Source organism: Peromyscus maniculatus, chromosome 4 (genome assembly GCF_049852395.1).
Source record: "Peromyscus maniculatus bairdii isolate BWxNUB_F1_BW_parent chromosome 4, HU_Pman_BW_mat_3.1, whole genome shotgun sequence".
Classification (NCBI taxonomy): domain Eukaryota; kingdom Metazoa; phylum Chordata; class Mammalia; order Rodentia; family Cricetidae; genus Peromyscus; species Peromyscus maniculatus.
The window spans coordinates 106535701-106559859 of NC_134855.1; the positions used below are offsets into that span (position 1 = coordinate 106535701).

At 40.9% G+C, this 24159-nt stretch overlaps 1 protein-coding gene across 2 annotated transcripts in view; it reads right to left on the reverse strand.

Moving 5' to 3' along the window:
• The window catches only part of Anapc1 (anaphase promoting complex subunit 1), an 82838-nt gene extending 59213 nt beyond the window's left edge, over window positions 1-23625 (reverse strand). For both annotated transcript variants that reach the window (XM_076570613.1, XM_076570612.1), the window contains exons 1-17: window positions 23368-23625; window positions 21930-22166; window positions 20138-20299; window positions 17470-17521; window positions 17179-17279; window positions 16540-16622; window positions 15206-15279; window positions 13075-13220; window positions 12722-12942; window positions 11267-11476; window positions 8844-8939; window positions 6216-6306; window positions 6053-6118; window positions 4763-4897; window positions 3051-3191; window positions 1821-1881; window positions 206-393 (exon numbers count right to left, since the gene is read on the reverse strand). In XM_076570613.1, the coding sequence (XP_076426728.1) occupies window positions 206-393; window positions 1821-1881; window positions 3051-3191; window positions 4763-4897; window positions 6053-6118; window positions 6216-6306; window positions 8844-8939; window positions 11267-11476; window positions 12722-12942; window positions 13075-13220; window positions 15206-15279; window positions 16540-16622; window positions 17179-17279; window positions 17470-17521; window positions 20138-20299; window positions 21930-22142 (2040 nt within the window). In that variant the 5' untranslated portion in view covers window positions 22143-22166; window positions 23368-23625. The remainder of the gene's footprint in view (window positions 1-205; window positions 394-1820; window positions 1882-3050; window positions 3192-4762; window positions 4898-6052; window positions 6119-6215; window positions 6307-8843; window positions 8940-11266; window positions 11477-12721; window positions 12943-13074; window positions 13221-15205; window positions 15280-16539; window positions 16623-17178; window positions 17280-17469; window positions 17522-20137; window positions 20300-21929; window positions 22167-23367) is intronic.
• Window positions 23626-24159: the final 534 nt, after the last annotated feature.

Genomic DNA, 24159 nt, shown 5'->3' on the forward strand with positions numbered 1-24159 from the left:
AAAATGTGCTTTAACACGTTATAAAGTCTCAAAACCTATCGAGTATTTGATTCATGACATATAAATACAATAAGCCACAGTCCTATTCCAACATCATATATAAGGCATGCCTATTACTAAGTGTGTTAGGTTCTCTCATGTTATGTACTTATGCAAGCACTACAATTATAAAGGATAAATGAGGAGAACAACTATATTTACTTACACTTCGGGTCCATGCTAAGCGGTCTGTGTTATAACCCATCATGTTCAGGAGACAGATCACAAATAAATTCCATTCCGAGTGGTAACTGGGTCCTCCTGGAGCACTGTGGACATTGTACCACTTGACGAGCATCTGAACTGCTATTTCTTTTGGCAAGATGAACTTAATTGCTTGCAGACACGTTTGTACTATTAAAAGCAAACATCAATTTTAGTATGCTTCCTATGTATGTACTTCTTTCCTCCTTTCAAATGGAAAGGTTTAAATTGCTACTATGTCAAGGCCAGCCACTAGGAAAAGAGAACCGTCATTAAAGAGCCAACCCAGCACAAACATTTCCTCATTAATGTCAATCACTTTAAACCAACTATTAATTCAACAAGGGCTCACAGGAGATCTAAGGACAGTTGTCAGATCTCTAATTTTGGATTAGAAATAGGTGAGCATATAGCCCAGTTCACCTAAGATAATCCTGATTTAAACCACTGCTCCAATAAAGAACTATTCCCTCTTCATTCTCAAAACAGTCATAGTTTAAACAACAAAGTTTACTCTGGGAAAAATATCTAATTTCTACATCAATAAATTTACATGAAATACTGATTTAAATCCATACAGAAACAACACACAACACAGACATCTAGCAACAGGAATGCTTAGGGGCTACAGCAAGATGCTCTAAATGAGTCAACATTCCTATCAACCAAAACTGCAACTTCTAGTTTCTAGAGGTCTTCCCTCACGCCATAAATGGGTTATGGCAAATGTTATGTTATAGATACTATTCTTTTTTTTTTTTTTTTTTTTTTTTTTCTTTTTTTTTTTGGTTTTTCCGAGACAGGGTTTCTCTGTGTAGCTTTGCGCTTTTCCTGGAACTCACTTGGTAGCCCAGGCCAGCCTCGAACTCACAGAGATCCGCCTGCCTCTGCCTCCCGAGTGCTGGGATTAAAGGCGTGCGCCACCACCGCCCGGCAATATAGATACTATTCTTAGTGATGCCAAGTCATTTGTGTGAATGTAGTTACAGTTGAGAGAGCTAAGGGTACTGCCTGCTGTAAATGGCATGGGTCTGCTATTGGGAATAAATGACTCCAGATAATAAGTTTCCATTCTCATTCCCTCTCCTCCATCACTGTCACTGACTCCACCTTTTGCAGAAGTCTCTTCCTCACCAATCTGCTGTATGAGCACAAACACTGCAAAGACTAGAAGCAAATGGCAACAAATCTCAGAAAACTAAAGAGGCAAGTATATAGGGCTGAAAACAAATAAGAATTCTTAATAAGTAAGAATAAGAGGAATCACTACGAACAGAAACTATGGGCTGGAAAGATGGTTTAGCAGTGAAGAGCACCAGCTTCTCTTGTAGAGAATCTGGGTTCAATTTCTAGCACTCATAAAGCAACTCAACCATCCATAACTCTAGTTGCAGATGATCCAACATCCTCTTCTGGCCGCCATGGGCACTGCATTCACATGATGCACAGACATACATACAGGCACATACACACATAAAATAAGTCTTTAAAAAAAAAAGAACAGAAAACTGCTTCCATCAACTGTGTGACATCCATCCAACTGAGAACACACGGAGTACAATATGACTCGCTCGTACCTAATTCCGAGGTGGCCACTTCAGGGATAGTGATCCTAACCATGGAGCCATTACTCAGTTCCTAGTGCAAAAATGGAAACAAGAAAAACCAGCACTTTAAGAATTCTAAGTCTTTGAAAGCTTTTTAAATATAAATAAATATATATATATATATATATATATATATATATATATATATATATATATAGTAATTTATACCATCATCTGCCTGTTGAAGCAAAATCCAATAAAATGATTAACTACATTTTTCAAGCAGAAACAAATGCTTCTAACTAAATATACATTTTTTGCAAAACACTTCCAAAAATTTTGTTTTAATAAAGTGTCCACTTCCTCCCGAGTGCTAGAACTAAAAACATGCACCACCACGTCCAACCAAGTGTCCACTTTTTATACAAACACTACAAGACACTATCATCAAAAGGTGACTTTTGCCGGGCAGTGGTGGCACACGCCTTTAATCCCAGCACTTGGGAGGCAGAGGCAGGCGGATCTGTTCGAGGCCAGCCTGGTCTACAGAGTGAGTTCCAGAAAAGGCTCCAAAAAAAAAAAAAAAAAAAAAAAAAAAAAGTGACTTTCACCAAAAAGACAAAAACATGGGAATATGCAATTAATGGATTAAGCATGCTTGTTTTAAATAAAATTGTTAAACATTTTTATTAATTACTTGAGATTTCATACAATGTGTTTTTAACAGTCACTTCCCTATCCCAAAACTTCCTGCTTCCTGTCCTCTCTCCTTTTTCTTAACAACCCATCAAGTCCAATTTGTGCTATCCACAATTGTGGAGTTATCCACTGAAGGGGAGTCACCCCCCAGGGACACTCCCTTCAAGAAAACTGACTCTCCTTACCCCAAAAACCATCAACTCCCCAGTCCCCCAGTGAGGGATGGAGTTCAGTAAATGTTTAATACAGAAATCTCAGAAAAAAGAAACACAAAGTGAAACAGTATAAAATGATAATACATTTTTAAAAATATGAGATAAAGAATGGCAGAGTAGCTCATCAGGTAAAGCAATTCTCTTGAAAGCCTGGCAACTTGCATTCAATTCTCACAACCCACATGAAGGTGAAGGAGAACCAACCCCACAAAGTTGTCCTCTGACCTCTACATATACACATCATAAACACAGTAATGAATACTTTAAAATCACAAAAAATGTTCATGTCCCTTTTCACACACGATGAACCGTGGCCAGCTACATCACCCTTTGAAGGAAGACTTACCAGAGTGACTCTGTTATGAACAGGGTCTCGTACAGAATGAATGTAAGTTCCAAGTTGCTGGAAAGTGCAATCCTCATTGTAGAGAGAATCATTAAGCTTTGAAGAATCCCTCAATTCTGGAACTGGAGACAACAGAACCACCTACAAAAAGTCACAACACAAAACAGATGAAGGACTTTTTGAGAATTAAAGATAAGGGACTATATTTTTGCATATGCTTTGATGATTCCAATCACTCTGCTCCAGTAATGATAAGCCTGCAGCAGACCAAGCTATTCACAGAAAACTATAAAAAGCAATTGACTGACAACATACATAAATAGCCATACTATGACATCCTTCAAATGTAGACTACTTGTCTCCAGGTTTTCTAGCCTGGTGAGCACAGGTACCAGGCTAAGTTGCTCACAGAACTCAGCCTCATTCCCCAATGGCACTCTAAGAGAACACAAGCTTCTAGCCGACACACTATCATTTACACCTCTTTAGGACTGTCACGTCACCCTCTATCTCTCTTATACTGACACAGACATCACCTGGCCTTCCTATCTTCAACCCTGAGAAAAACACACCTAAAGACATGACATACGTCTTCTGACTGCACTCAGTGGATGCACTGTCATGTCACCCACCTTCCTTCAAGAACACACTGTAGGAGTGTCACTTCCAGTGTTATCACTGAATAGCTTTCTAACTTTGGACAACTAAGCTCCATGCACCTCAGTGTATCCAACTATAAAGTGAGGACCAAGTATCTTCCAATCAGTAAAGTTGCTATAAAGTCTTACATAGGAAAATACTGATAAAGCAGACAGTGCCTAGCATGTAGAAATGTTGAAATAAGAATTATTATTAAGTATTATTCTATTATCCCACTCTCTGCTCTGCCTTACCCAACACACTACTAACACATTTCACAGAACTATTTTGAGTCTTTAGGAGATGGAGATACATGGATTAAAAGATCTTCTAGCTGGCCAGGTGGTAGTGGGCCATACCTTTAATCCCAGCACTTGGGAGGGAGAGGCAGGCGGATCTCTGTGAGTTCCAGGCCAGCCTGGTCTACAGAGTAAGTTCCAGGCCAGTCAGAGCTGTTACACAGAGAAACCCTGTCTCAGGGAGAAAAAAAAAGTCTTCAAGCTAGATATGGTCGTGCATATCTGTAGTCCCAGCACAGAGGAGGTGAAAGCAGAGCATCAGGAGCTCAAGGTTATCTGAGTTTACATAACAAGTTTGAAGCCAGGTGAGCTATATATGATGGCCTCGGGAAGTCTTTTGCACTCTCCTGCCCTGTGTTCATGCCCTTGCCCTGAACGGCCCTTTCTATTTACCCTTCTTAGCCTCAAGATTCAGGCCAGGAATGACAGGCCTCCCAGCAATGTGTACTCCCTTCAGTAAACAGAGCATTAACACCGTCTGTTTTTCACTTATGACTCTTAACAGATTATCCTAAATTATGACTTCTTATGTAGACCACACATCTACTACATCCTGGTCAACTGTGGATCTCTAGATAGGAAAAAAATGTGCCATTTTCACCTCCACATCTCAGAGAACACTTCCCACAGCACAAAGGAGGTCAGCATGTGGTAACCATCACTTGTACTTGAAAACATGCATCTGTACATATTACCTAGAATTAAGTTAACCATGGAAAGAATACCTGACCAAACTTTTTAAAAACACAATGAACAGTTGACAGGACTTCTTACCTCATCCATTGATTCAAGTAATTTACCCAGAGGCTTGGGAGTACTAACACCATCAAGGGGTGTACTAGGCCGAGGCATCATGTTGGACATCGTCAAGGAAGGAGCCGGAAGTCCAGGAATAAAAACTTTCCCCACCTTTGAGCAATAAAAAGATGGGGGGGTAGTGAACAGATCATATATTAAGCTAATGTTTAGGCACATGAACTAAAAGTTGCAGTTCACACTCACTAAACACAACACATGTTTAACAACTTTTCAAATTAGACCCGCCAACTGTGAATGCCTCAGTATAAATTCTTTTGATTCAGAAACCTTTTTTGTAGAAAAACTGGAAAGTGATATTAATATAGTCAAGATAGTATATAAAATCTCATAAAGCACATCTCAAGTCATATTTATAACCCCCTTTATATAAAAATTCAAAAAAGAGGAAAAGTAAACAAACTTATGTTCTTTAGTGACACATAAGTACAAAAGCTAACAAGATCAAAGGGCGGTTTATTGGAAAAGCCAGGCTAGTGTGTTAGGGGGGCAGGTGGCAGCTGCATTCAGAGAACAGAAAGAATAAAGCTGCTGGCAGGCCAGGTATCCAGGAGATGAAGGCAGGAGGGTCCCAAGACCTGTGCTACTTAGTGAGATCCTGCTTCAAAAAAAAAAAGAAATTTAACAGCGGAAAAAAAAAAAAGAGATGCTGGCAATACATTTTCCTCATTATTCCTCAAACTAAGTATATATTATTATTTATTTATTTACTTTTGGGTTTTTCTGGAGGGGGGGTCGTTGGGGGGTTTTGTTTGTTTGTCTGTTTGAGGCAGGGTCTCACTATGTAGTTCTGTCCTGGAACTCACTATGTAGACCAGGCTGACCTCAAATTCAGAGATCCACCTGCCTCTGCCTCCCAAGTACTGGGATTACAGGCATGCACTACCCTGCCCAGCTTATATATTTTTAAACTTGACAAAGGTTACAAAAGGAAGCTACAACCAACATATATAACGTTTAATATAATGAAATACTGCAATGTTGATGCTTCCCAAAGCTGCTCCTCTTCCATTCCAAAACTGGTTTTTAATACTCTACCTACTCTCAATAAAGGTTTCCCATGCGATGGAGACAGGTGCACAGTACCGATGCATTTAACAGGGTGCCCTAGTCCAAATCAGGACTGGCCTCCACAATTAGCTTCATTTTCACCTAACAAAAATCCTCTGTCAAACTGCACAGCAGAAGCAGAGTGAACTGTAAATGGCGGGTGTTCTACCAAAGGCACAAGCACCGCTTCTGACATACCCGAACCACTCCTGTGTACAGCACCAGGTTCCCATTACCTTCCAGTACCAACATGGTGTCTATCTTCTGAAAACAAAAAACAAAATCTCTTGTATCATGAGTAAATTAAGATAACTTTCCATAACGATCTGATAAAGCATAATGATTTTCAATATGCATTTACCTCCACTGGTGCTGCATCTTTTGCATGGACATTGGTGACAGAGCCAAAGATGAGCTGGGTCTTGTCATTACTCTCTTGAAACTTTACACAGCTAAATATGAAAGTAAAAACAGAAAGAAACAAGTCTTAAGAGTGTCATTTGAGCCGGGCGTGGTGGCACATGCCTTTAATTTCAGCATTTAGAGACAGAGTAAGGTGGATCTCTGTGAGTTCAATGCCAGCCTGCTCTATAGAGCAAGTTCCAAGACAGCTAGGGCTACATAGAGAGACTCTGTCTGAAAAGAGAAAGAGAGCAAGAGAAACAAGTCTGAGAGCAGGGGATGGATACAAAAGAGCAGCAAATGGAAAACCTTCAAGGTGACAAAGGTACTTTGTATCTTTAACTGTTATGACAGTCATACAAATCTGCAGATAGGAGAAAGCTGCATGAATTCATATAAATATACACAGAAATGAATACGTGTAAAACCAGAGAAAGGTGTGTGGGTCATACTGATACCAGTTTCCTGATTTTAAAAACATCCTGCAGTTACATAAGATGTTACCACTGACAGAAAACTACATGGGGCCAGAGAGCTACAAGGCTCGGCAGGTAAAGCCAGACAGACTGGGTGTAATCCCTAGGACCATACAGTGAAGGAGAGAACAGATTCCCCCAACTTGCCCTCAGACTCGAATGCCATAGGACAGATGGACACAAAAACAAAACACACAATGCAGTAATAAAAAATTTAAATTAAAAAAGACTTCATGATATAGAAGGACCTCACTACAATTTTGCAACTTGCTGTAAGCTATAGTTGTTATTAAATGAAAAGGAAAATGAGTAGAAAAAAACATGTGAATAGGCATTTCTCCTATGAAGGCAAGTGTGTGAGAAAATGACCATTATCAAAACCATCAGGAAGGGGCTGGAGAGATGGCTCAGACGTTAGGAGCACTGACTGCTCTTCCAGCCAACCAGGTTTGGTTCCCAATACCCACATACCAGCTCACAACAATTTGTAACTCTAGTTCCAGGGGATCCAATGTGCTCTTATGCCAAGAACCTTTGTGGGCACCAGATATGCACACACATAGTACATAGACATACATGCAGATAAAACATACATACACAGAAAATAATTATTTTTTTAAAAAGCATCAGGTGTTGGAGCCCACTAGGTCTCCTAGTGGCTGTACCCAGCAGGACTGCATAAGAGGTTGGTTGGACCACTGGCCTGAGTACCAGGTGACTGGAACTAGCAAGGGGAAGGTCATTTGCTCCACCCCTTGGCATTGTTATAAATAGACCTTTGGAATAAAGTTCTGTGCCAGTGGATAAGGATCCAGGTCCACCTGAGTCTATCCTGTGTTTCTCTCTGTTTTTCTCCTCTCTATTTCTAAGTCTCTTATCCCTTATTCCTCAAGAGTTCCTGGGGTAAATAAGTGTAGGGGCTGGTCCCCTACAATCAGGAAAATATAAATAGAAACCACTTGACCCTCCATTAGGGTGGCTATAATCAAAGATGCTGACAACATTCAACATAAAGAGATACAAACCTTGACACACTGAAGGAAGAAATGCAAAAGTTTACGGCCTATTTGGAAATCAACTGGCCAATTTCTTGAAATGTTCAACATGATTTACCAATCAGTCCAACAATTCCACTGCTAGGTATCTACCCAAGAAAAGCAAAATTATATATGTCCAAACAAAGATATTTGTCCACAGGCTCCTAATTCACAGTGGCCAAAAAGTGAAAACAACAGGCATGTTGGCACACGCCTTTAATCCCAGAGGGAGGTGGAGGCAGAGGCAGGCAGATCTCTATGTGTTCAAAGCCAGCTTGGTCTGCATAGTTTCTGGATATCCAGAGCTACATAATGAGAACTATCCATCAATTGGTAAGCAGGCAAATGCAACCCATCTATACAATGAACACTGAGGAAGTTCTCATACATGTCCCAACAGGGTGGATCCTAAAAAATCACTATGGAAAGTGAAAAAGTTGATCACCAAAAAAAACCCAAAAAACAAAAAACCACTTTTATAGGACAGGGTGTTGTGGTGACAATGCTTTTAATTCCAGAACTTGGGAAGCAGAGGCAAGCAAATCTCTAAGTTCCAGGCCAGCTAGGGCTACAAAATAATAGTAATAAAATTTTTTTAAAAAAATATGGCTAGGGCTGGAGAGATGGCTCAGAGGTTAAGAGCACTGCTTGCTCTTCCAAAGGTCCCAAGTTCAATTCCCAGCAACCACATGGTGGCTCACAACCATCTGTAATGAGATCTGGTACCTGTGGGGATATGTGCAGACAGAACATTGTATACATAATAAATAAATAAATCTTTAAAAAAAATATGGCTAATATACAAGGCAGAAAGCACCCTAGAATAAAGCCTGAGGCTGGGAGCAAATGGCAGAGGGTTCCTCCATGGTGATGGGAATGTTTAAACCTGGACTGTGGGAGCTGGTGGCTACACACCACTATAAATTTACCAAAACTCATGTAACTGTACACTTACTACAAGTTAATCTTCTGATATATAATCTACCTCCCAATAAGGCTACACAAGAAAAATGGAAAGGGAGAGAAGGAATCGGTCCTAAATTTCTTCCAAAATAATGGGAAATAGAAACTTACCGTAACTGAAGCTGGGCCTCCACTAAAAAGCACAAGAACTTCTGTCCACACAGGTCAGTTGTTATAAATACCTTGGAGGCGTGGGAATTTTTCTCTCTGAAGTAGACACATTAATAAACTATTAGTATTAGTCCAAAAATCGACTACCATAACTTAATCTTTGGAAACATTCTCTGAGAGGTGGAGCACTTCCTAACTCCATGCGTATTGCTCCACTATCACTTCTAAACCAATCTCTCCACTTCCAGATTCCCTCCTTTACCGCCCTTTCTTTTCTCTCCTCTACTGAGTACCGCCCTACTCAAGTGCTCTACGTTACAGGTCAGACTAGAGCCTAGAAGGGATGATATAAATCCGAGTTAAGAGGAGGGCTATGAAGGTGGCGCAACTAGAAGGCACTTGCCATGCAAACGTAAGGACCGGGGTTCGAATTCCCAGAACCCAACTAAGTGTCAGGTGAGTGTGGCATCAAGCCCAGACCTCCACATGTTCATACCAGTATAACTGTACATGCAAGCAAACACGCAAACACACACACACACACACACACACACACACACACACACACACACACGAGGGAAAAAGACAAGGGGGAGGAGTTATTTGGTCAGGTTGTAAATAGGTAAAAAACTCATTCTTCTCTTTTAGATATCCAAAGCAACAAATTTGGATGAAATTCACAGAGACTACTACTTTTCATTACATAGTTCATCAAACACAAAACACTCCCAGACACCTCCTTAAAACATGCAATAAAGGCCGGGCAGTGGTGGTGCACACCTTTAGTCCCAGCACTTGGGAGGCAGAGGCAGGCGGATCTCTGTGAGTTCGAGGCCAGCCTGGTCTATAAATCGAGTTACACAGAGAAACCCTGTCTCGGAAACCCCCCCAAAAAAAACCCATCCACTAAGCCTATGCTTGCTTCCTCCCCTCCCATTTGCCTCTGTACCATGCTTCCCTACCACCCTTCACCCTAAGGTGAGTGACCAGACTTGTCACTGTACCATTCTCTGAGGCAATAGTCAGGGCCAGACAGTACCAGCACCTGGAAATACCAACACTACTCTCTTCTTGAAATGTCTGTATGTTTGTGATGACCCTGCTGCTACTCCCACCTGACTTCTCTCTCTCTCTCCTCTCTCCCCTCTCCCCTCTCCCCTCTCCCCCCTCCCCCCTCCCCCTTCCTCTCTCTCTCTCTCTCTCTCTCTCTCTCTCTCTCTCTCTCTCTCTCTCTCTCTCTCTCTCTCCAGCAGCTCTCATCCATCACCCACCTCCAGAACCCCTGTAAATTTATCCACAGGCCCTCCAGGAACCCCCGAAACTCACATTCTTTAAATCCTAGTCCACTCCTCTTGCCTCAGTCATGCCTACACCTGTTCTGCTGTTTCTGTTTACTATGCACATGGAAGCAGGCCTAAAAAGCAACTGCTCTCTCAAGCTTCTTCATTCTTAGACTGTCCCCTCCCCTCACAAAGCAAAGTAGGAACATCTGTGATTCACACTTACACTCGGAACTGCTCTTTGAATCTTCCCAAAGCCTTACCTGCAGGACAGTGAGAGCTCCAGTGTCACCCTCTTTAGCTGTATGTTAGACAATCACTAAACTGCCATGCTAATTAGCACACACACTGGCACGTGGTTGAATTAATTAACAAATTATCAATGAGATCATAAAAGGATCAGGGTCATTTATTTCTCAAAAAGCAGAGCTGACATGTAGCACAAAGACAAAATTTACCCAAAACTGCTATAAAATCTCAAATTACTGAAGCTACATATGGTGGTTTAAATGAGATTGGCCCCCTTAGGCTCACATTTAAATGTTTAGTCCCCAGCTGAAGAGCTGTCAGGGAAGGATTAGGAGGTGTGGCCTTGTGGGAGGAGGTGTGTCACTAGCAGTGAGCTGTGAGGTTTCAAAAGCCCACTCCAGGCCCAGGGTCGCACTCTTGCTCTGCCGGATACCTATGGATTAGGATGTAAGCTCTCAGCTACTATTCTAACTACATGTCTGTCTGCTTCCCACCATATGAAACTATAAGCAAGCCCCCCAATTACATGGTTTCCCTTATAAGTGTTGCCTTAGTGTCTCTTCACAGCAAGAGAACCCTGACTATGGCATTACAGAATTAAGTGTTTTGCCCCAAAACTTCAAACACCTCAAATCTCAAAGGTTACTATATTAAAGAAATATTCATGAAAAAATTTTCATGATCACTTAGCATCAATAATTTCTTCTAAAACTAAGGTATAAATATGTATCTCTATAGTGTTAATACCATAACTAATGTTGAAAGACATTTTAAAACCCTTCACACATACTTGGCAAGCACTCTATCACATAGTTAAACCACCAGGCATAACATCAAACATTTCCAAAATGCTAGTAATACTTTTCTTTTACTATAAAATTATATCCACCAAACCTTATATTAGGAAGTGTTTCAGTCCACAAGTGGTCAATGCAAAGCTCAGGAATAATAGGCTCTGTTTCTGGTGCCAAAAATGAGTCGTTGAAACTTCCACTTGGAGAATGAGAAACGCTGTGTCTCTTTGGTGACTGGTTATGGCTTGAAAGGTTGAATCTTTGCACCCCAGAGAAAGAGTGCACACCTAAGGCGGGAGAATGAGCACGGCTGCAAAATAACCAGAGAGAGGCCGTGACCATGAGCAACCGGGCTCCTAACCCGTGCCAATACACATGGGAAGCACTCGGGGTACAATCCCCGTCACACAGACACTTTCAGAAATGAACAGCTATTTAAATGGTTTATCCTAATGCAATTTATTTAGAACTCATGTTAAAACGTACTCATGCCAGACAAAGAGGAGCATGTCTTTAATCCCAGCACTCAGGAAACAGACAGGCAGACCTCTGTGAGTTCCAGGACAGCCAAGGTTAAACAGAGACTCTGTCTTCAAAAAATAAATAAATAAATAAAAAATTAAGATTAAAAAAAAATTTTTCTTTCACTTAGAACTGAAAATGAGTCTATATTCTTCTTCAAAAAATAAATGGAGCCAGGTGGTGGTAGCACTCACCTTTAATCTCAGCACTCAAGAGGCAGAGCCAGGCAGATGTCTGTGAGTTCGAGGCCAGCCTGGTCTACAGGACAGGCACCAAAGCTACACAAGAAACCCTGTCTCAAAAAGCCAAAATAATAATAATAATAATAATAATAATAATAATAATAATAATAATAATAATAATAAATGGTATACATTATTCAAAGTATGTTGCTGTACTTTCAGACATATGCAAACTGGCCAGGCCTTTAATCCCAGCACATAAAAGGCAGAGGCAGGTGGATCTCTTAGAGTTCAAGGCCAACCTAGTCTACAGAGTAAGTTTCAGGCACAAAGAAACCCTGTCTGAAATTAAAAAAAAAAAAAAAATTAAGGTTAAAAAACTAACATTATTTGTAGAATTAAACGTTCACCCAAGTGCTGCCACATCACGGGAGAAACAATGCTACTTTACAGCATCTTAAGCAGGTTCTAAATTCGACTCAAACACAAAATATTGGGCATCATAGATTTAGAGGTCTTAAAGTGACCATAATTGGGTTTACATCTAGCCCCCCTAAAAACTACCCAATAATTGTCAATAGAAACCTTCAATTTTGGCCGGGCGGTGGTGGCGCACGCCTTTAATCCCAGCACTTGGGAGGCAGAGGTAGGCGGATCTCTGTGAGTTCGAGGCCAGCCTGGACTACCAAGTGAGTATCAGGAAAGGCGCAAAGCTACACAGAGAAACCCTGTCTCGAAAAACCAAAAAAAAAAAAAAAAAGAAACCTTCAATTTTTCAAAGCATAAGAGAGCTAAAAAGGCAGGTATCCGTTGCTTGGAATACCTTGTTTAAAACAAGGAAAGGCACCCACCTGAGAGCCGCCATGTTGGAGATGGAAGGCGAGCGAGAATGCAGACTGGGTGACGAGGCAGAGCGACTCTGACTGTGAATGGAGGAGTAATTCTGGAAAGGTGAAGCCACAGGGGATTCGCCTTTGGAGAGGCTTCTGAGATGTGCCGTGAGGGAGCTGCTAGTGGCTACGTTCTGAAGGGTCCCTGCCTGCTCAGGGAACTTTAAAACCGCATTCTCTTCCTTAAGTCAAAATGAATGGGAAAAATAAACAGTTAGAATTTAGAATAAAGAATGAATGGAAACTCTCAAAACTGTGCAAGTGTTCAGGATTCACTCTCTCTCACAGGAAGAGGCACTACCAGTCCCCCTCACCTCTGGCTTTACTCTCCGCAGAGTCCACACAGAATGCACATTCTGAACAGCATCATAGGTCATTACAATGGAGGGGTCGATATTGAGGAACACAATTTTCATTGCAGGATCTACAACATACTGCACCCGTGATGATCCAAAAAGACCTGAAAATCAAAATGGAAATGACCAGGTATAGAATAGTGGCTTTACTCTTTTAAAAGAATTATTTATGAAGAAAGTTTTCACTGTTCCTAAAAGGAAAGGGAACCAAGCCAATTAAAACCCATTCAATATTATGTAACTGACAATAAATTTTAAATTGACTGGGTGTCAACTTCTTCTAAACGCATTGAACGTGACAGGACTAGCTGCACACATGTAACTCAAAAGTTGAAGCTTCGTCCTGATCCATCATTAAACTCATCAGCCAGAGGCAAAAGGTCCAAAACTATTTCAACAATCAACCTCCTCTTCTTTTTCTTATTTTTGGGGGAGGGGGGTTGTTTGTTTGTTTGTTTGTTTGTTTGTTTGTTTGAGACAGTTTCACTATGTAGCTCTGGCTGTCCTGCCTGGAACACACTAGGTACACCAGGCTGGCCTTAAACTCAGAAATCCACCTGCCTCTGCCTCCCAAGTGCTGGGATTAAAGGCGTGCACCACCACATCCAGCCAACAATCAACTTCTTTCAAGATTATAATCATCTGTTGGAAAGGTCTGACTGATTGGCTCACTGGCTCTCTTCTGTCCTCTAATAATTAACCCAGAAGTAGTGAACAATATGTGTTTTACTTATTACAAATGAAAAGTTTTTCCTGCTGAGTTCAGTTATTTTTTTTTTTATAGCACCACAGACCAGTTTCCACATCCTTAACAATTTCCTTCTCAGTTAAAATACTAGGGAATGAAAAAACATGATTATTCTGCAGAAATAAAAATTATTGTATAAAGAAATAATAAAGGCATGGTGATACACACCTTTAATTCCAGCACTTGGGAGGCAGTGGCTGGCAGATCTCTGTGAATCTGAGGCCTACCTGATCTACATAGAGTTCCAGCCCAGCCAGGCATACACAGTAGGATCCTGACTCCAAAAAATGAAAAACAAACAAAGAAAATAAATAAGAAAACTGTTTCACAATGCCATCATCCCACTAAAGTTAGCGGGTTTTTCTTTTTAGGAGAGGGAGGAATGGAGCTGGAGATGGCTTGGCCATAAGAGTGCTTGCTGCTCTTGCAGAAGACCCAAGTTCAGTTTCTAACACCCAGGTCAGGCAGCTCACAACCACCTGTAACTCCAGCTCCAAGGATCCAATTCTATCTTCTGGCCTCTGTGGGCATCTGAACTCATGTGCACATACCCACACAAGAGTATACACACATAAACATAATTAAATAACAATAATATCCTTTAAGAGAGAGAGAAACAGAAGCTTCACTGTGTTGCCCAGGATGCCCCCAAAGTGCTATTCTTACGCAATCTTCCTGCTTACCAGCACAACCCAATTTTATCAAATCAGAATCTTACTGTGTTTACAGTTTTATATATTATTCTTAACAGCCTACATGATCAACAATCTTTTTTGCCATTTACTACAACCTTTAAAAAGAAAGCTGGTATGTTTTACAAAAATAGGACAGAGGTTTGATTTAGCCCGTGGCTATCCCACTCATGGGGCAGGAGATGAAACCTCAGTGGCATTTGGAATGCACCAGTAAAATGACCAAAGACTATAAATGGCCTTCCAGTCTTCAATCTTTATTATTTGTAGGTGTCAATTCATGTTTGGTAAAGCCTAAACTTAAAGTCAAGTATACAGCAATACTTGAGATACATTCAAAGTGTGGATCGCTAATAAACTTGAACAAAAAAGATGAAATACTAAAATGTACCCAGTTATTTGTGACTTGGGTTTTTCATCCAAGGATCATTTATTTTCTTATTTTTAAATGGCAGTCACCTACAGGCAAGTTTTCAAACGTCAGTGTCCCTCACTGATTTGTATGTCTTAGTTTTACTGAGATGACTGTGTCCTTGCTTTCAGTGTTATAATATGCTTAAATTATCTTCTGATAAAATAAACTTTTTTATTTTCCTCCCCCCCTTTATAATAAAACAGAGCTATGTAAAAGAGTATAAAGCACACTTACTTCCAGATTTACAAACAAGTGGAGTTATTTCATCCAGTGGGTGCAACATGCTGAACATAGTAGGCAAAGGTTCTCTAGCAATAAAAAATACACAAACAATCACCAACAAGATAACTATGTGCACCTTGGTAGTAAACAAGCAACCAGAAATCTACTGTTACCACTTGAACATAAGAAGCCCTCATAGGCTCATGTTTGAACACTTGGTCCCCAACTTGCAGCACTGCTTTGGGAGGCTGTGGAGCCTCTGGGAAAATAGGGTCTGAGAGTTTCTGCCCAGCCCTGCTCCCAACCCTCACTTCACTTTCCGACCTGTCAAGATGCGCAGAGCCTCTGCCACACAGCCTTCCTAACACATGCTCTGCTCTGCCTTCCCTGAATGAGGGGCTGGAACTGTGAGCAAAATAAATCCTTCCTCCCTCAAGGGCTTGTCAAGCATCCTGTCACAGATATCTCAAAAGGGAACCTTCTATAAATTCTTCAAATACCATCTAACGTGGCATCCTCTGATTTAATTCTGAAAATATCTTCTTGTAATAATTCTATACATTCACACACAGAAAGAAAATGGCTGTCCAGGGGAAAAATCTGCAAGACAACCATCACAAAACAGAACCTGGAGAACTGAGATTCAGGCCTAAGTCATTCACTTATCTCTCTTAGTAGCAGTGTGACTATGGTAGCTAAGAAATTTAATCTCTTGTACTTGTTCATAGAGGGGTGCATTTTTAAAAAGAAGAGAAAAATACTTCAATTAAGTCTGCAATTTTCAGAAACTGAGAGGAGGAAAGGCGCTGGTTTTCTATGAAAGCAGAGATGAAAAGCTGCACACAGCTCTAGCACAGCGGTCATCTGCTGTTGTACACCCCGTGTGTGCTCTGTGCGCTCCTCCTCAGTAAGCTCAGTATACAGGGAGGTGAGGCAGGCGCACTCTCAACAGGTATCCACCACTGACTGAGCACTTAACAGACACTGGGCCCTCTCTGAGAGTCTGCTATACCCCAAGAGATAACCAATAACATTCCTGTAACAAATAAGGAAATGAAAACTAAGAGAGTGATGATATGTCCAAGGTAGCACAATGAAGACATGGCAGAGCTAATAACCAAATCCTGTCATTAAGCTATTGTTTAATGTTACTAAGGAGAGTACAGGGCAAAGAAGTGTTGATAAGTAGTCACAGCTGCACTCAAACTGGCATGAAAATGTTTTAATACTATGCTGTGAACATGGACATCATCAGCACCCCAACATTTAGGTTAACAAGTTTACTTCAGAATCAACACTAAAAAAAGCCCAAGAAATAACATTTATAAGCAGAATAAATTGAATACCTAGGTACACTTGGAGGCACCTCATGTGAAGAACTGCTTCGTTCGAACAGCAAACCATATTTAGTGGCCCAAACATTTGCCACCTATCAATAAGAGTGAGGGGAACAGAAGTAAGAGAACAACAACTTAAGAAAAGGTTTCAGGAAACATGACAGAACACTCAATTTTCTTTGAATTTACTGAGAGCTTTCAAAGTAACATGATCACAAACTATAGTACTTCAAAATCTATGATTCTTAACAAGCAATCTAAGACAAAAATCAAACCCACAGAAGAGGTGCTCAGTGTGAAGTTGCTGCCAATGTGGATACCAACACCAGAGTGTAATAAAACTTTAATAGCACTGAGCATTAAAAGATGATGCATTGCAAGAAAAAAGCCCAATATTATTCATATACCTATATATCATATACCTACTATAATAAAGCCAAAATGATTTCTTAAATATTATTAAACTGACAAATATTTCATACTATAATTTAATTTACGTCACTAAAACACTATTTTTGTAGAAAGGATAGGCACACGGTGAACTAAAACTACTAAATACAAATAACACCCTTCACACATACCAAGATCTACATAAAAATCCGCTACCCACAAGCTCTACCAAAACACACGGAAAACTTCCGAGTTTACCTGAAATGGTAAGGATGCTATATAATCCTTCCCGTCTACGCTGTGCATGTTCATACACGAGCTCTGTAATATACATATGCATTTCTCTACCTCATGGCTCTCTGAAAGGAACAGGGACAGGATTTATGGGTTATTTTCCTGCTAAACAGTTCAATCCAAACAGCAAAAGCTCAATGTATAATGCAAAACTTTTAAGTTAAATCACTATGACTAAGAGTTGCTTATAAATATATCACACAGTGAGATAAATATTTGGAATCATGGAAAATAAGATTTCATAAAGAAACTTACTGTGGATCTTTTCAGATTTATCCTGTGATGTAATGAAGTCACACCACAATGCCTAAAACCAAAACAAAATGCTTGTCTAAGAAAATTACATCTAAATAATCATCTGCCAGCTAATGACATCAGTATCAATGATATTACCATAATACATTTCCTCAGCTCAATATAGATGTATTTGTGTATACACACACACACACACACACACACACACACACACACACACACACACACACATACCATGGAAATAAACAAGAGTAACAAAAAGTGAGATTAGAACACTTAATGTCACATAGTCTAAGATGACTTATGTTTGTAATTAAATCTTAAGAGAAAGGAAAATAAAACGATAAAAGACTCAGTTGATACAAGTCTTACAATTAAAGCTCAAATATCAGCTCGGCCTGTGTAAATCCTGCATCCTATAAAAGCAAGGATTATGTTGAGAGTTTAAAAGTGACTTGGCAACTGATCTCAGACTCTTTATGCTCATATTTAAAAATGTTTAGAAAACATCTTCCTCTCTATTAATGCCACTAAACTGTACATTTGAAAATGGATTAAAGCATAAACTTTATATTGTGAATTTATAGTCTGCCATAATCCTAAAAAATAATAAAATGCCACTAAATAATTTTAATTTAAAAATTAAAGATGTTCTCTTTTTATTTGTTTGCTTTTGAGACAGGGTCTCACTGTAGATCTGCCTAGCCTGGAACTTACTATGTAAACCAGGCTGGCCTCTGCCTCCCAAGTACTAAGATTAAAAATAATATACTAATTAATCACCTAACAGTAAATCCTTCTTTTAACTTTTCCAACTCCTCAACCAAAAAAAAAAAAAAAAGAAAAGAAAAGAAAAAAAATCTTTTACCTCATTTTTTAGAACCACAATTCAAACAATGTTCATTTAAAAAGGTTCAAAAACATTGCATTTGGCCTGGCATTGGTAGCCCATCCCTGTAATCATAGTACTAGAAAGGCTAAGGCAGGGGAATGCCCATTTTAGGACAGTCTGAGGTCTACAGTTTCTGCTGAAGATTGATGATGTCGTTTAGTGTCTGCTGTCCAGAACAGTCCTTTCCCTCCCTGATTCACTTTTAAAAAGACCAGAATGTAAACATTTCCAAATTCTGGATTCATCTAACTACTAATTTCCCTATTCTTTTCTTTTAATCTTTTTATTATGGAAATTTTCAAATACACGCACAAAGAAACACAATGTATCCCCATCTACCAGCTTCCATAATTATCAGTCTTCAGCCATTCTTTTTTTATTTTTTGAAACAAGGTCTCTCTACAGAGCCCTGGCTGCCTGGAACTTACTATGTAACCCAGGCTGTCCTCAAACTTACAGAGATCTGCCGGCCTCTGCCTCCTGAGTGCTGGGATTGGAGACATATACCACCACACTGAGCCTTCGTTCTTTTTTATTATTATTACATTTATTATTTATTTTGTGTGAGCACACCTGCAGAAGTCAAAGGAAAACTTGCAGGAGTCAGTTCTCTTCCCACCATGTGGGTCCTGTGGATTCAACTCACATTGTCAGGCTTAGCAGAAAGTGCCTTTATCAGCCTAGCAATCTTTTTGGCCACAGCCACCACTAAGTAACCTCCAACCCATTCCTCATCTCATGCTATTAGTAATTCTTCATCTCATGGCTACTTTGTAATTTCATCACCTCAGGCCTCAAGTTTACTACAAACTGGAAGCTAGATCTAATATTCACATTAAATATTTCTCAAAAAGAAATAGAGTAAACATATTTTTTTTCTGTGTCACAGCTAGTTGAAGGCACACCAAACTCAACCACTTGGCTGAGCCAGAGACCAAAAACAACTTCAAAGAAAAGATACATTTGTTTACTAATATTCAGCAAGTAATACCTTACCGGCATAGTATTATCCTTTTCCGCAATGGTATTAATAACCATTACAACCTTGCCTGAACTGATTAGCACACTAGAAGCTAACAAAACGATTTCTACTTCTACCCTTTATTTTACATTTATGGGTTGGTATTCTTCAATAAGTTAAGAGTTTCCTTCATCAAATAGATAAATCGCGTATCTTCCTAAAATAGTAAGTGCTTAATTTCTTCAATCAATTTTTGGAAACTGGTTCCAACAACCACTACAATAGTAGCAAATTAGACTGAATTTCCTTTCACTATGAATCCAGTAATTTTAATGTACTCAATATCTGGAAATGAATTATAATAATCATGTTTTTTAAGGTCACGTAGCATTGTGTTGATAACAGATCTCAAGGTCCACTTCTAGTGTTAACATACTATTATATGAAGTGCAATATATGCATATGTAAAGGAGCTTGTCTAGCACATAGAAGGCCCTAAATTCAGTCCTCCAGACAAAAACAACAGCAATATAAATAAAAGATTGTGCCAGGTGTGGTGGTGCACACCTATCATCCCAGCATTCAGGACGCTGGGGCAGGAGGATCTCAAGTGCCAGGGCAGCCTGGGCTACAGAGACCCTGTCATGATGGATAAAGGGAGAATCTCACTTTCCTGTCACTACATGACATAATGTACGCTCCCAGGACTGCCACACTGCTTTGTCATCTGTTACAATTTAAACACAAGCTTCCTTCCAAACAGATCCACACTCCCATGAAACAGTTAATGGACTGTATAAACTCGCTGAGCTCACCTGCTGGACAGTGCTGTCCACTGTGAACGCTTTGTACACGGCCAGCGCCTGGCTCTTACTCCCTTTGCTCCAGATAACCATGTTCCCAGCCACATAGAGCTCCTCATCGTAGTCGGCTGCATCTCCAATCTCACTCACACCTTTTCTTAACTGCCAGCTTTCCTGAAAAATTAACACACAGGACATGCTCAAGCACTTCCTTTGTTTTCAATAGACTGTAGTAAGATTTGCCTGTGGATTAAGACTCAATCCCACACTAACTCCTGAAAAAACTGTGGTACACTGATGGGCAAAGTGGGTGAATTAGCAAAGTGGATACACTCTATCAGGGGATTCCTGAGGTAACTTAAGAGAGGTAAGAGAAACGCTTCAGTGGTTAAGAGCACTGGCTGCTCTTCCAAAGGACCCAGGTTTGAGTCCCAGCACCTAACTAGGTCTCTCACAACTGTCTCTAACTCCAGTTCCAAGAGATCTGACACCCTCTTCTGACCTCTGTGGAAACTGCACACAGATAGTGCATAGACACACAAGGTAAAACACCCAGTTTTTTAAAAACTGACTCAAAAATTCTCTGTATTGTTTTATTTTATACTTCTATGTCCCCTGTATTATTCTGCCAAAAACACAGGCAAGCAAAAAGTGTCTTACATACAGATCATCAAATACATGCTTGAGAAGAAATTCAAAGTGTGTATTAAATATAATGCAGAGTAGAAAAGAGCCAGTGAGGTCCACCTGTGACTCAATGGAGGACTTGATACAGTGTAGACATCCCTGCTTCACAGCAGCAAATACATTCACCATTTTCTCCTTGTCCCACCCACAAGATGAATGCAAGACAGAAAGTTTCTAACTACGGAAGTTCCAAGAAATTTGATTTCAAAGATATATGAAGATTAAGTAAAGCAGGAGAGGAGAGGTACAGCTCAGTGCTTGCCTATTAAGACCATAACCTTGGCCTGACCTATCAAAAACAAAAAACAAAAAAAGGGGGACCGGAGGAGACACACAGAAACTAGTCTGTTCTGGCAGTCTGGCACTGCTGTTTTCTGACAGACTTTTGCATCTTATCTCCATAACTAAGAACCACTCCTTTGCCAGGCATTGTGGTACATATCTCTAGTGTCAGTACTCAGAAGATTGAGACAGAAGGATCAAAAGTTCAGGGTCAGTCTGAGCTACTTAGTGAAGCCACATCAAAAAAAAAAAAAAGGTACTACTGCTCTAATACTCTCATGTGACATCAGGCAGCCCCCTCTTCTGGAAAAACATGCTGCAGGCACCATTTCTATGTGACATCAGCCCCCTCTCCTGGAAAAACATGTTGCAGGTACCATTTCTATGTGACATCAGCCCCCTCTTCTGGAAAAACATGCTGCAGGTACCATTTCTATGTGACATCAGCCCCCTCTTCTGGAAAAACATGCTGCAGGTACCATTTCTATGTGACATCAGCCCCCTCTTTGAGAAAAACGTGTTGCAGGTACCATTTCTATGTGACATCAGCCCCCTCTTGGAGAAAAACGTGTTGCAGTATCATTCCTAATCTCTAACATTTAGTCATACGAAGTGAAAATAAAGTTCAAAATGAGCCATGACTGCAGTACTTAACCCTCATTACAAGTTATGTAGTATGCCCAAGAAGGCGGCGCTGACTGAAATTACCAAACATGAGCCTTTAAAGTCCAAGTGCCAACATACACTTATGTCTCACGTAAATCTAGGTAGCTTTAAATTACAAGTAGATTATTCACGCTAAATTTCAAAAATATGACGAGCATATTTATAAAACCTTCTGTTTCTCATGGATTGTAACCTCCTGAAGAGATCCCACCAAGCCAGCTGCACCATCAGAGGACCATAATTCAGAGGCTGGCTGCAGCTGACGAAGCTGAAGGTTCAAAGCATTAGGGTGGTTCTTGCAGTGGTCGCGACCGAAAGGAACGAATTCCTGCAAATCCCCGGCTGCAATCATCGTTGCCCTTTCTTCAGAGAAGTTCGACATGGGTTCCAAATATCACCATTATTTCTGTGTGGATCCAAACACATTCTCGTCAGGCTGCTAGTCAAAATCAGTTTATTACTACAAAGACCTGGGTGGAGCTATGGCAGAAACATGCTAGTCCACCTCACAAATAGTTCTATGCACAGTGAAGAAGGGATGGCTAACAACATCCTAACATTCTGTGGTGAGGTATGTAAAGTGGGTGTGGGTTCTGTCTCTGACAAAACCTCTACAATAAAAAATGGGTGTCGTGGCTTTACATTTAAATCACAATACCCAAACATGGCTCAAAACCAGCATTTGATATCAGCACTATCACCAACCGTTAGTGTCTGAAATGACACTCAAGATTAACAACGTCTTAACTAAATTTGACTTGAAGCTCTCAAGTCAAATTGAAGCTCATCTGAAGTCTTTTGGGTATCAGTCTTTTTGTTTTGTTTGCTTTTTACAAACACCTCAAAGTCTCTACAAAGCTACAAAGCCTTTTTTTTTTTTTTTGGCTGTGAATTAAATGCCATCCCTGAGATGAATATGTCCAAAAAACAGGAGCGAGCTTCTTTTCCACCTCCTAGAAACAAACCAGTATTTATTGAGAACAGCTCAACCTGAAACAGAACCCAAAATGCCTTATAAAACGTGTAAGAAATTCCAAAATGTGACTGGCTTTTTCAAACTCTACTCAACAAAGTAGCCGACATTAAAGAACTTGGCGACCTTATCCAACTTTTCCTTGTGCGATTATGTGATTTCACTCTCTTATACCTTAAAACAAACCTCCAGGGTTATTAATTACAGCATCATTTTCACAGTTAGATGTCTTTCAGCCTCCAAAGCATCATACTTCATACTTTCACGGTTCTCCCAAAATTATTAAACGTGTTACTCGTGACGAGCCACATAAAAGTACCGAGCTGACATGCTGCAAATATAAAACTGTCACTCCTGGTTACTAGGAACAGATGCAAACAGTGGAACCCAGAGTTGTATTTCTACAAGAAAAAAAAAAAAAATAGGCTTCCCCGTGCTTTGAAGTAAACGGCGCTAGAGGTAGCGGCCCGCGAATCCGGCGCAGGGCGCGTCGGGCGCACCCCGGAAAGCCCAGTCTTGAGACTAGGGTCTCCCTCACCCTAGCTCGCCCCGGGGAGCTCGGCCCTGCGGTCACCGGGTGCAGCGACACCCCGACACCAAGTCGCAGCAATGCGCTCCCCAGCCCGGCCCGCACCTGAGTGACTCGGGACGCGTCAGGCGCTTGAGAGCCCCGGCTGCTCCCCGGAGGCACAGGGGCCGCGGAGGCCCGAGGGCAGCGGCAGGTCGGTCACGATGGCTCCTCGGCCGCCACAGTGTCTCATCCCTTGTCCCTCACTAATTCAGGGGTGGGGGGGGGAAGAAAAATGGGCCGCAGCGGGGAAGCGAAGGCGGGGAGGGAGAACTCAACTAGAAATCTCCATCTTCGATTTCCCGGCCTGCCTCGCGCTGGGGCAGGGCCACGCAGGGACGCGCGGCAGCGGGGCGGGCCTAGCGCCTGCGCAGTTAAAGAAGGCGCCTGCGCGAGGGCCTACAATCCCATGACGTCACCTCTCTGCCTTCCCTGGTCTACAAGACCGCGAACTGCCTTCTCAATTGTGTTCTGTTAGGTATTTTTTTCTGGATGGTTGCGTTTCCTCCTCATCTCAAAAAGGGATGCGTGCCTCCCGACTGAAGAATGGGAGCGCAAGGGAGACCGCTGGTTTTCTCAAGAATGCTAGCGAAGCACAGGAAATCACACCCCACCCACCCAAAATGGGTTCTAATTGCTTGATATCTATGACTTTAATTTAAAAAAGAAAAATGGTGGAGCCTCTCAGTGCCTAAAGAATAAAGTCCCAGTCCTCTTCTTTACCCAGAAACGCAGTTACCTGGAATTTGATGCCTTCGCTCTAGGTGTCTATTGTGATACACATCTTTATTTTCGTTCATTCTCATCCCTTTACTTGGTTGAGTGAGGCTGCACTCCAACACGAAGGAGCTTCTCTTA